The following is a 14,399-nucleotide window of genomic DNA, read 5'->3' on the forward strand; positions in this document are numbered from 1 at the left end:
AAACTAATAATTAAATCCCAGACTGACAATGTTATTCAGCTGTAATAGTAGCAATATTCACTAAAAGACTTGGCCTGGATGATGCACATGTGGTTACATTGTCCGTAAAGTTCATACTTTTTATATATTAATGCACATTTTCATTCATTTATACCTATATTTTCGTTATGCTTAAAGAAGTCCTATAGGGGATATCCTAATCGTGGTATGTAGCTCTCTTTGTATAATGTATACAGAGATAGCACTTATTCACTGACTTGATTGATTGGAAATAACATATATTATGAGCTCAGTTCATCCTGCTCTATAACATTCTGTCTGCAGTTAGGACACTATATACAATCAGCTCAGCTCCTCCTGCTCTATAACATGATGCCTGCAGATAGGACACTATGTACAATCTGCTCAGCTCCTCCGGCTCTATAACATGCTGTCTGCAGGTAGGGCACTATATACAATCTGCTCAACTCCTCCTGCTCTAAAAGATGCTGCCTGCAGATAGGAAACTATACACAATCTACTTAGCTCATCCTGTTCTATAACATTCTACCTGCAGATAGGACACTATTTAAAATGTGCTCTGCTCCTCCTGCTTTATTACATTCTTCCTGCAGATAGGACACTATGTATAGTCCGCTCAACTCCTCCTGCTCTTTAACCAGCAAACAAGTACAGGTGGCACAGTGAGAGCAATAGAATTGTAATCCAGTGTGGGTGCAGGCTCCCGAGGTTCGACTCAAAACCCCCAAGGATGTCCAAAAATTGCAGGCAGAAGAGCAGCACTCCGTAGTGTTCAGTGTTTATTCACAAGTGGAAAATACAGTCCAACGTTTCGGCTAGCTCAATGCAGCCATCTTCATCTTTGATGTAGATTAGAATGCAATTTCATGATCCACGATATATCTTTTTGCATATATACTAGACTTTTATATTATAAAATATATGTGTAAAATATATATGTGTGTGGGGGGAGATATATATACACACACACACACACACACACACACACACACACACACACACACACACACACACACACACACACACACACACAGAGTATCTCTTCTTCTCTATACAGTGTGGAGTGGATCAAGCATTTGTATGTATATTTCACAAACTATTTTACTAATATTATACCCATAACTTTATATTTTTATTAAATAAATAAAATAGCTAATAAAAGATATGCAAGCTCAGGATTATACAATTTTAAAACAGGATACTAAATACCGTAACTACACATAGAAGGAAATATCTTGATATTACAAATCTCCCAGCAGCATCTGCCCATCCGCAGCAGCCATGTATTCCTATAAACCTCTCCTGGAGTAGTACAAGGGACACATGACTGCAAAACATATAAATCCAGCATGAATGGGGGGAAAGTGAATTCCTTTGGTGGCTTTGTGCGAGTCTCTGCAGATGGGCCAAAAGTAACTGTCCAAGGCAAACAATTCATGACAAATGAGAAAAGCAGCTCGTTCTGCGGGTGTGAGAGGCACAGAGAGAGCACATGAAGTGATAGCAAGACAGAGGGCTACAACATTCATGTCCTGGAAGGAGATTATATCCCGGACAGAGGTATGTTGCAGAAATGTAACTAAATAACGATACTTGTAGGCAGCGTTTTTATACTTATGTAGCAGAGCTGAGGTTGTTACATGTTATAGAGCTATAAAGCCCCGTCCCACAACCTTGGACAATATAAAGTAGACATATATTATATATGGATACATTCTCCTTACCTTGAGAAGACTGATCACCTCCGAACAAGAAGCAGAAATAAGTTAATGATAAGTGAATATTGTTACCTTGAGCTTAGCATCTGGAGAGAGAATCATCTGGGCTAAGTGGGCGATTGCCCCTGCGTCCACCACGGTCTGAGCCAGCTCTGGAGAATGCTTTGATAGATCACTCAAGGCTGAAGCTGCAATCCTTTTCAAAGCGACTTCTGGCTCTTGGATACACAGCACTAGGAGGGGAACGGCTCCTGCATCCACCACAGCTTGTGACAGTTCTGGAGGTCCAACAAGAGGTAATTAAGTAAGTACGGGTGACTGACTCCTGGGCAAGCCATTTTTCACTATGACAGACACACCAAAGGACTGAGAGGGCAGGGAGGACTCTGCTGTCTGGAGATCTGCATTTCAAATCAGCCCTCCCAGATCCCGCAGCCATGTGCACCAATCCTGGGGAATAGGCTGACACTGGAGCTACATCAGGATGCACAAGCTTGTTATTCTATTGGAAGTAACCAGATGTCAGCTGTTTAAGCCCAGACTGGTCCACACTGCTATTATATGCATGGCCGACCACAGAGACAAAGCACATCACAGGCAGCAGGTCTATCTGTCATATCCCCAGAGGTCCAGCCACACCAATAGTATCTATGCACTACAGGCTACACATATATTATCTATACACTACAAAAATATTATCTATAGACTACAGATTTATTATGTATATACTACAGGCTACACAAATATTATGTATATACAACAGCTACACAAATAGTAGCTATATACTACACAGATATTATGTATATGCCACACCTACAGATGTATGTATACATTACACAAATATTATGTATCTACTACACAGAGCTTTAGAAACATTAGAAATATTACTCAATATTCATCAGAAAAAGACTACATACACACATATAATATATAAACATACACTCATATAATATATATACATACACGCATATAATATATATACATACACACATATAATATATAAACATACACTCATATTATATATACACACATATAATATATATACATACACACATATAATATATATACATACACACATATAATATATATACATACACACATATAATATATATACATACACACATATTATATATATACATACACACATATTATATATACATACACACATATTATATATACATACACACATATAATATATATACATACACACATATAATATATATACATACACACATATAATATATATACATACACACATATAATATATAAACATACACTCATATTATATATACACACATATAATATATATACATACACACATATAATATATATACATACACACATATTATATATATACATACACACATATTATATATACATACACACATATTATATATACATACACACATATAATATATATACATACACACATATTATATATACATACACACATATTATATATATACATACACACATATTATATATACATACACATAAACACACAAATGATCATTTCTTTTGTTTTTGTCATGCTACTTAGAATTATGCACTAGAAAATATATTGGAGCTACAGAAGTAGTATAAATATATAAATGATGAAATCATAGTTACAAATTGTCAATTGATTTCCTATCTATCAAATACATATCTAATATTATATTTATCTAATCTCCTATGTATCTAATCTCAGACCTATATGATCTTATACCTATCTATTGCATTTCTATGTAATCTCACATCTATCTATCACATATCTATCTAGTGCACATCCATCTAGTGTCTGTAGTTTGCCCTCTGCCTCCTGTCACCCCCCCCCCCCCTCCCGTGCAGTAATAACATTCATATTGTTATCCGAATATATATATTAAGAATCTTGTCTTCGTGGGAATACCTCTTTAAGTTTGGAACCTTTCCCAATGAACTTGGTCTATGTTCTGTGCTGTACATTTTGGTCAGTGCTGCTTCCTTTTTCTATCTAACTATCTCATATCCATTCTATATCTGTCTATGTCATATCTAATATCTATCTCCTTCTCTAAAAATCTACCTTATATCTAGTGATGTTTTATCCTTTTCATCTTATGTCCATCAATCCCTCAATCCATCTTACAGATATCTATATCATAGTTAATATGTATCCATTCATCTTCAATTGGATATATAATATCTATGCATCTACCTAATATCTATCTATTATCTATATCCATCTCTATATCATCTCTATATCATCTCACCCACACATCAACCGGTAGGTTTACACAGCCTGATGCTCCGCAGGACAAGCACCCATCCATGATATAACCTACTGATTTCTTTTGCTGTGCAAGCTACATGAGAGAAAGGTTGAATACTGTATTTTGTATTGAGCGTCTTTAATGCTCACTTTATGTCTTAAGCAAACACTTAGTTTCAGCCCAACAGGAGCACACTGAGGGCAAATACTAGTAAGGTTGTAAAAAAAAAAAGAACACAAATTGAAAATAGCTACAGAAAAATATCTCTCTTACTACCTAAATATCTGTGCATTTTATCCATCTCCATATGTCTATCCATCTCTTTCTATCTATACCTCTAAATAGGATACAAAAGGTCAACTCGTAATAAAGCAGCTATATCAGTGAATAAACCTACCCGTTTTCATTTTTAAAAAGCTGATGCTCTGCCTATTTGTTACTCTATTAGAAGTGGACCTTTTGGATCTTGTCCTGGGATAGGACCCATCATTTCTATAACTGTGCTGCTTTTTTTTCCTCTTTTTGTATGTCTACATCTATCCATCTTTTTTCTTTATTACTCTCTCATATCTATTGTTACAATCAATCATGCATATCATTATACTAAAACTTTCCATTCAGCCCAGAATTTAGCACCGGGTCTCATTCTGGATCTTGGGTCTCTAAAACCTGTAGCCAACACATGAGAGCTTGAAGCAGGGCTGAATACTTACATTCCATAAGAACAGAGTCCACTGATTGGCTACTAAATGCTGAGCAAAAATTATGGAGGCCTAGAAAAACTGTCATATGAAAAACCACCCATGTCCAGCCTGTTGTTTAGAACGTCCACCATACTCCTGCACTAAATGTGATTCTGTTTAATGAATTTAAGCACGTATCTGATATTTTAATGAATCGCGCATCGGTTCTTCCAGAGGGTGGAGCAGGTCCTAGTTATATCCATTTTCAAGCACCCCTTTTGTCCAACAGAAGTCAATCCTTGATGGTTGCAAGGATCCTTGATGGTTGCAAGGATACACTGTTGAAAAACTATTGGCACTTTCACATTGGCGTTGATATTTAGCTTCTGTTGCACATCCATTGTGTTGTGTCTCTTTTGTGTCTCCGTTTTTCTTCCATTTTGTTTACGTGATGCATCAGTTTTGTCTACGTGTCCTAAAAAAAATCTTAAGGTTTAACATTACTTTGAAAACATCACACCTGGTTTTTCGGTCTCGTCCGAGAAAAAAAATGGATGTTTCAAACTTTTTTTTTGCAGACCCATACACTTCTTCTGCCTTCCATCATCCGCATCAGTGAACAAAAATAGGTTGTGTTTCATCATTTTTTCCACGGACAACGTAAAATACAAGCCTATGTGAAAACACCCATAGAAATGGCTTTGTGAGGCATCCGTGAAAATCAGTTTCATAATGTTTTCCACGGAAAACAAAACAGTGAAAATGCAAGTCAATGGGAAAACACCCATAGAAATCTATGGCTTTGAACCACTGACGTGAAAAACAACGCCAATGTGAAAGAGTCCTAACAACTATAAATAGATCACAGGTTACGCTACTGTATGGGGGGGGGGCCTCAGCCTGATCTCATATGTTTTATATGGAAGCGCAAGTGATCAGTAACCAGAACCCAGTGTCTTAATTGTTTTAATAACAGCGCTAACGTGTAACCACACCCTTAAAAAAAAAACTAATTGAAGCAGCTCGTCTGTTGAAAACCGTATGAACGATTCACAATGGAAGCCAATTTGATGTGAATAATTCAGATTTTGCCCATGCTCATTTGCAGGTAATCTAAATAGAATTTTTTTTTCCTATCTCCTGCAGTGAGAAAATAAAATTTGTTAGAAACTGCAGAATCTGATTTGTAAGGCGAATCATACATCTGTGGCATATAAATCAAATGCAGTAGATTTGTTGCAATAATTTAAGGCCTTTACACAAATTTACGCTCATTTCCGCATTTAGTAACAATAAAAAACACACAAAAAATGTGCTTTTTTTTCCTCTTTGCAAAGGATTTCCAGACCAGGGGTAACCTACAGATGTAGAATATGGAGTATTTTTCTTTGGACTATATATATGTGTGTATGGGGGAGGGTGTATATGTATAAACACACACAACACACAGGGGACATTTGGAAATAATGAAGATTAATTTCATCGGAGCACACTTTGTTTTTCCCTACAGAGGATTTACTTCCAAATTGCTGTAGGGCCCCAGTGAAAACGAGGCCTAATTACCCCGAAGGTGAGGTAATTTGAGTCAGAGAAGCGAGTGAACCGCAAAGAGGCTCAATAATAGGTTGTATGTCAAATGGATTGTCCATTTTTAACGGTTAGTAATGCCCAAATTATCAAATTACTGGTTAAACACAAGATCTGACAAATATCAGAAGAAGGAACAACCATAAAACAGAACACACACCGACTGCGGATGAAGTGGAATAGGAAAAAAAAACCGTAATTGATGCGTTTCCTATGATGGACATTTTCAAGAAGATGCTGCATGGTGGGGGAAGTCTGCAAGTCCCGTCTCCTGATGGAAGATTCACGTTATCAAAGAATCAGAAATGAGAGCAACTTAGAGAGACCTCTAGAAGTCCTATTTCATTTGCGATCAGGCGACTAATAATCCAAATTCATCTTATTTTTTTCTGGAGTTAATTACATCAATACATGGAGGTTAAAACCTGTCAACAAAAAATGTATTAAAGTTTTTATTTAAATGTTTATGTTTTTTAAATATTTGTTTTAATTTTTTTTTTTATTCTTTTACTATTCTTTTAGGCCCACTGGAGTACTTGAACCCTATGAGTTTTTATTGCTAATAAAATATACTGCAATACAACTATCTCAGGCCGTGCTTGACTGAAAGGTCTGATTGATGCTGTTCCAAAACAGCCAATGGAGCCTCGGAGAGCAATGGATTGCCGTCCTCTGATGAGGTCACGAGGTGCAACAATCTAATTCAGTAAGGCATTTCAAGGGGTTGGTGACTTTCAGAAAATGATTGATATTGTTAGTGTATTGAAAAAGTTATACAGTTTTCCAATATACTTTCTGAATCAATTCCTCACTGTTTTCAAGATCTCTGCTTGCTGTCCTCATATAGAAAGCTTCTATGTTTATGTCCAATGGATAGAAATCTGTCCATGGTCATGTGAGATCACACAGGTGAAGAGACTAAGAGCTGTTTGTTATAATAAGCCATTGCATGACTAAGTACATAACAAGCGGTGCACCTGTGTGATATCACATGACCAGGGATATAACGAGCCGTGCACCTGTGTGATATCACATGACTGGGAATATAATGAGCCGTGCACCTGTGTAACATCCGATGACCAGGGATATAGCAAGCACCTATGCATCTGTCACCTGTGCACCTGTGTGACATCAAATGATCAGGGATATAATGAGCCGTGCACCTGCGTGACATCAGATGACCAGGGATATAGCAAGCACCTGTGCATCTGTCACCTGTGCACCTGTGTGACATCACATGATCAGGGGTATAATGAGCGACATCACCTGACAAGGGGTATAATGACCAGGGATATATTGAGTAATACATTTGTGTGACATGATCCTTCATAAAGAGATAAATATGAGGCGGCACTCACCGAGTGTGACATCACATATCACAGATTTCTGCCCAATGGAAAGCAGCAATGGGCGTTCTGACGCATTTCGTAATAAACACATGCATTTTCATGTTACCATGCATTTTCCAACTTTTAAAGCTGAAATGTAAGCTACTGTATCCCAATGTTAACAGCTGATTACACTTCCAGCAATGAAGAAAAACGCCTTCAAAGCTGGAAAACACATAGTAACATAAAAATGCATGCATCACGTGTGAAGGTATCCTGAAGCTTCCTCTATATATTTTAGTATTCCTATATATAATATTAGTGATTGGTGTTAGTAGTGGAATACAGCATTCGCCCACAGTGTATGGAGAGGACATGGAATATATGCCTTTTAATGTCAGGTGGGTGGGCCTTAATCAACTTTAGCAGCCCGCCCACATGACAATAGAGAGCATAATTAGCATATCTTACAGCATTAATTGCACTGGAACGGCGAAGGCTGCAAAAATACATTACAATTGCACAAGAATCGGAGGTGCAGCATCTATAAAAAGTATGCAGAAGTTGTGAAGATGTGAAGTTGATGGGGATGGTGAAAGGCCTATGATAAATTTGTAAAAAAAAATGTCTAGCTAAAAGGAGAAAATTATACAAATCTTCCTACTGCTCTGCAGCTCTATAACATATCAGTCATCATTTGCACTGCAGACGCGTATCATAGATTATAGATAACCATAATACTGCAATAAACCACAAAAGTGATGCCTGGACCACAAGATGTGACTGGCAGCTTTCAGGGCTGTGGTTTGTGTTCCTATCCTGTTTTGTATCTCAGACATACACTGTGTACAAGATCTCTGCAACACCTGCTGTGACATCCTGCTGCAGCCCTTCAGGGTACTCAGCTTTCAAGATCAAATCATAGAAATAGTCATATATTTAGACCACATAAATATCACTAAAATAGTATTACAGCTACTTAACGCCTTGATGGATTTTTGTTTTTTTGCAACTCTTCCTGCTCTATAACATGACTGCAGATGGGACACTATTTACAATCTGTTCAGTTCCCACCTGCTCTATAACATGCTGCCTGCAGATAGGGCACTATGTACAATCTGCTTACACCTCCTGCTCTATAACATGTTGCCTGCATATAGGACATTATGTACAATGAGCTCAGCATCTTCTGCTCTGTATAATACTCCCTGCAAATAGGACACTATGTACAATCTACTCAGTTCCTACTGCTCTATAACTTGCTGCCTACAGATAGTACATTATGTAAAATCTGCTGAGCTCTTCCTGCTCTATAACATGCTGCCTGCAGAAAGAACACTATGTACAATCTGCTCAGCTCCTCCTGCTCTATAACATGCTGCCTGCAGAAAGAACACTATGTACAATCTGCTCAGCTCCTCCTGCTCTATAACATGCTACCTGCAGATAGGGCACTATGTACAATCTGCTCAGCTCCTCCTGCTCTATAACATGCTGCCTGCAGAAAGAACACTGGGGGACATTTACTTAAAGTGTCGGTGTCTGCATTGGCTTTGTTACCGACCTGCTCTCGGTAAGAAGATACACATTTAATATTGTGGAGCTGTGCAGAGACATTTCTGTCCCCGAGCCCATTTTCTGTCCCTGGGACCAAAATCTGTCCCAAGCACCAGAAATGTGTCCAACAGTCCCTGCTAGACCAGTTTTCTTTTGGTCTACTTTCCGCCAGTTTACAGCGCCCAAAAATGGCTGTGACACATATTAATTGTGTCTGAGTTTCCACTCCGCCAAAGCCACGCCCCTTTTCGGAGAAGAGTCGGAGCAGACGGAAAAAGTCATTTTTTCTGTCCCCGACAGCTAATAAATAGGTCTGAGAGCAGAAGATGCGGTGAGAGCGCCATAAAACTGGCGGAAACACCATAGTAAATGTCCCCCACTATGTACAATCTGCTCAGCTCCTCCTGCTCTATAACATGCTGCCTGCAGACAGGACACTATGTACAATCTGCTCAGCTCCTCCTGCTCTATAACATGCTGCCTGCAGATAGGATACTATGTACAATCTGCTCAGCTCCTCCTACTCTAAAACAGCATTCATTATCAAGTTGGCATTTTTCCTTTGTGTAATAGGATTGAACGATACAAGTGTGAAATCCATCTAAACATTTGTATCTCCAGAAAACGTTGTGCATTGTGTGCTGCAGTCATCCAACCCTGTAGGTTACGATGGAAACTTTAAAAAAAGACAACCTCAAAAGTGTTCTTAAATGTATGAAAATTGAAATCTCATGATATCTGGCCTGGATAAGAAGGTAGCCTTTTGAAGAGGATTGATCATATCTAATTTTCCCTCTAGGTGGGGTTTTCTTGCCGCAGGACTTGTATATTTTTTTTATCTTCTTCCAATAACCCCATAGAGTGTGTTAGTCAGCAACAATCCGGATCAGCTGGCAGGTTAGACGGAGTCCAGACATGAGCCGCTGCCTTCCCAGCACCAATGTTCATAACAACCTTTATAAAAGGCCTTTACACTAAACACAAGGCTATCAAACTTCCCCGTCTATCCACCCAGGAATCAGATTGCTGATGTGAAAAGAATATATTTTACATGCTCATTCGAAGCAACCGGATGTAGCATAAAAGAAGCTTCACTTACAATGGGGGCTCGCAGACAGCGAATGAACCCTATCTGATGGCTGAAACCAATGGTGATGTAATGTGCACAAAGCCCAGTCCTCACCATCAAAGTTTCCAAAGGGTCGGACCTGAAAGTTTGATCACTCAGAAAAAATAAAACACCCATCTTTCTTTATTGCAGGTAACCGATCCTTATTGAAGAGAATAACTCCATTTACTCACTGAGTATCGAGAATATAAAGGAAATTCTTTACTGAATCCAAAGTATCAAGTACATGTAAAATAGCAGCGTTGAAAAATATATGAAGGAACCTGGTTATATAGGAGCTGTGTCATCTAAGACGCGACATTTAAAGGAATGAAAAACCTAAAAATATATCATGAAAGTAAAAGAAAAAAAATATGTTTTTCAGCGTTGTCCGACATGGAAAGTGTTCTAGAAATCCTGCACAACAAAAGGGGTTAACCTCTTGCCAGTAGTGGATTATAATATGGGCAGTAGCCTGGGGCCCAAACCTTCTAGGTGGCCCATGGCCACTCAAACCACCCAACAAATTTTATACTGAAAAGGACCTTCACCCATGAATTCCTCATATATTGGTTCCTGCTCTTAATATAAGAGCCATTTCAGGACCTTTGAAGGACCTCCAAAGGTCCTGAAACCATAGATTGCAAGTAGGCAGAAGAAACGCATCCGCTATTCCCCAAGAAGCTGGTTCTAGTACCAGATGTAGAAGGTGACTCCAGACTTGTAGGGGCCATAATATTCATACAGCCCAGGACCCATTGCACTCTTAATCCTTCCCTTCCTCTTGCTGATCCACACCATGTTCAGGCAACATTTACACACAGTGTTTGAGTTGCCTTAATTATGCGTTAACATGAGGTTTACATTGTATTTCAAAGTGTTTACATAAAGGTGATGTCAATGTAGTGTAAACACAATGTTAACATATGGCAAAATGTATAAAATTGTGCTTACACTGTGATAACAAATGCTGCCTGTGAACACAGCCTTAGCTGGGGACTGACTACTAGATCTTAGCCAAGGGGCGGGTTAAATTCTTTAAAATCGATTAGCCAGTTGACCCGGATTTGTTGGGTTTAGATCATGATTAAGACTGCTTAGTGTTGAAATGTAATGATTTACACTGTATGTAACCTTTAATCGATAAAAGGTGTATTCCGGGAATATGAACTTCTGATACAAAAAGCTGTAATGCTATAAATACATTAAAACAATAAGACTCAATTTTAAAAAATAAGAGTTTAGTTTACTTTTATGATTCACAACTGTTTATGGGCTTTCCAAAGCAGGCCGAATTATCTCCAAAATGGCCGCCATCTACAACTACAACTCCCATGATCCCGCAGTTTTCAGTAACAGTTCCTCCCACTCATGCTCTGCTCCCAGTGATGATGTAACAGACTGTCCTGCTCTGTTACCATAGTAATGATGTGTAATTGACATCACTCCACCGTGCCTCACTGAGATGGGTCTCACCACAACACTGACCATACTGGATGCACTGCAACCAACTAACTACAGCCAAACATAGAGGTGATCACATGACCTGCCCAGGCAGGTGTAGAACTTGTGATGTGGACACGTGACCAGCGGCATCTTCTGTCCTGTGTCTCCTTTACAGGGACAAAGTCACAGGCCTAATTTAATTAGCCAAATTTAGCCTGTGAGTGCAAAGTGGGCGGAGCTGGTTCACTGGATTAGCCTACAGACAGTCACATGTGCTCTTGCTCCTCTTTAGCCATGAAAAATTAAGCCATGGGAAATTTTGAGCCTCCGCCCTTCATCACAGGGGTCATTAAGAAAATCTGGCAAATTGGGGCTTCCCCCATTGCACTTACAGGCCGCAGCCATGGGAATTGTGTTAATGAGTGCTATACAACTATAGTAACAGATTGGTCATTAATAATTATGATGTATCCGTGATATATCCGTTATGTCTTACTACATGTACCTTGAGACATATTTTCCTACTTTTCATGTTCTTTACCCGCTGTTCACTTCATGCTTTTAGTTAGTTTTTCCCCCAACATTCCAGACGGTGTTCTACATTCCCATGTTTATATTTATGTATATAGCGAGCAGACGTGGAAATGAGCGAATGTGTCCTTTTCATTTATTTTTTTGTGAACCAAAGCCTTTGTGCGGTTTATTTTCTTTCCATAGAGTGAAATAATTTCCCCTTACGTGGGTCGTATTAACAAGTACCTCTGCTGGTGCCGTGTTTGCTGGCAGGGATCCAGCCTCTTCTAGTGGGTACGCTCAGCTCGCACAGGTGTAGAACCTCTGGAGAGTTTTAGAATTTCGTATCACACAAGGATATAATCACATTCCGTGACCTTTGAACTGTGGCAGAGCAATTCTGAAAAGCCACAGATTACCATAAATACCCACAGCCCCACTGTATAGAGCAACAGGTTTTTTTCCTGCAACTGCACAAACGAGATTAAGTGTAATCCCTCTGTTTCTTGTAAAGTTCATATCCAAGTAAAACCCTCTACCCAAGGAAACCACTTCTGCAGTCCATCAACTCTGCTCACCCCATGCATTTAAGCTGTAGTCTTCTATTAGACTGAAACTGAACATCTCCGCTTCCTGTAACAATACCTCCCATTGTAATAATTGGTGTCTGTTAACATGCAAGAGTTATATGGAAGAAAACTAAAATATGGCTTTTGTTAAAGTAAAATTTAGAGGAATAATTTAGATTTTCTACAAGGTGAGGTTCCATTTTTTTAAAGGAAATCTACCATCAATATAAAGCACTTACTAAGGGAGATTTACTCAGATTTATTTTTTCACAGTCTGGCTGCTACTAAGAACACCGGTACCGTTACACAGATCTCCAAAAATAATACGTAACACTGCCTGCAGCTTTGTATGGTCGAAACTGCTGTCAGATTCCCGTTAAATATAGACAATTGGTGACAAGTTAGAAGTGATCATGTAGGGCAGTGATGGCGAACCTTTTAGAGACCGAGTGCCCAAACTACAACCAAAATCCACTTATTTACCGTGAAGCGCCAACAGGGCATTTTAAGCAGTAACTTATTGCTACCTGTTCTTCAGCATCATTCAATTGTATTGGCTCTCCTAAGGCCACCAATACAGTTGAAGGAGGACAAATTCAGACCATCATTGTCCAGGAGGAATGGTGGGTCCAGCAGGATGAGCTCCAAAGACAATGCAGTTCTGTCAACACCTTTTCACTTTTCCCGCAGTTTCAAACAACCAATGAAGTGTAGCTTTAAAACAGCATTGTTGTTAAGTTGCTTGGGACCGCAGGAAGATTTGGTCCTGTTTGGTGAAATTGGGTCGATGGCCTGAGTGCCCACAGAAAGGGCTACGAGTGCCACCTCTGGCACCCGTGCCATAGGTTCGCCTTCACTGATGTAGGGTATGTAGGGCAGTGTTTCAGTTTTTTACTACATTATGTTTGGTCTTGTCATTCCCAGACCATAACAAGTGGAAACGGCTGCCTTAGACTTTATAATGTCATTCTCTAATCTGTATTTATAACCATGTTTGCAGCTCCAGCCGTTGATACAGAACATGCACACAGGTCACCATCATTATGTTAAATAGCGGCAGCCCCGTCTGTAATTAATCATTATGTAACTATAGAAACAGTTTACAAGCAACTCAATTATTATTAATACGGGTGATATCCTTAGTGGATGCATACCTGCGTTATGACGGGCGACGTAGCCAAGAGCCCACGCAGCTGCTTCCTTTACCCCAGGGTCAAAGTCTTCTAGGCAAACGACCAGAGCGTCCACAGCTCCACAATCCACGACTGCCTGAGCTAGCTGCGGGGAGTGCTTGGCGACTGCTCGGAGAACAAACGCCGCAGCTTTCTTATAGAAGCGCTGTGGGAAGCGAAAACATATAAAAATGATTACATAACATACAAACTGATTCATATAGCGATCCCATAACTAGAGGAGTTCTCCTGCATGGGTCCAACACTCCATTCACATGGGGACTGGACTAGTCCCAAAAACCGCTGGACACCCTGCAGACAGACGCTTACTCCTTTTATCCCTAAAAAAAATAATAATTAATGAATGAACATTAAAATAGAACACGTCACCAGGTTTTACCATATTAAACTAGCAGTCCCCTCAGGTAAAGGATGAAATGTTCTAGATTTTCCTTTTTTATGT

General features: G+C 39.1%; 1 protein-coding gene across 6 annotated transcripts in view; it reads right to left on the reverse strand.

The window, feature by feature from the left end:
* Positions 1-14,399, reverse strand: part of SPAG6 (sperm associated antigen 6) — a 114,875-nt gene that overhangs the window by 46,926 nt on the left and 53,550 nt on the right. For all 6 annotated transcript variants that reach the window (XM_072154184.1, XM_072154179.1, XM_072154180.1 and 3 more), the window contains 2 exons: positions 13,919-14,102; positions 1,812-2,017 (listed from right to left, as the gene is read on the reverse strand). In XM_072154184.1, the coding sequence (XP_072010285.1) occupies positions 1,812-2,017; positions 13,919-14,102 (390 nt within the window). The remainder of the gene's footprint in view (positions 1-1,811; positions 2,018-13,918; positions 14,103-14,399) is intronic.

This window comes from Engystomops pustulosus, chromosome 5 (assembly GCF_040894005.1).
Source record: "Engystomops pustulosus chromosome 5, aEngPut4.maternal, whole genome shotgun sequence".
In the NCBI taxonomy this organism is placed as follows: domain Eukaryota; kingdom Metazoa; phylum Chordata; class Amphibia; order Anura; family Leptodactylidae; genus Engystomops; species Engystomops pustulosus.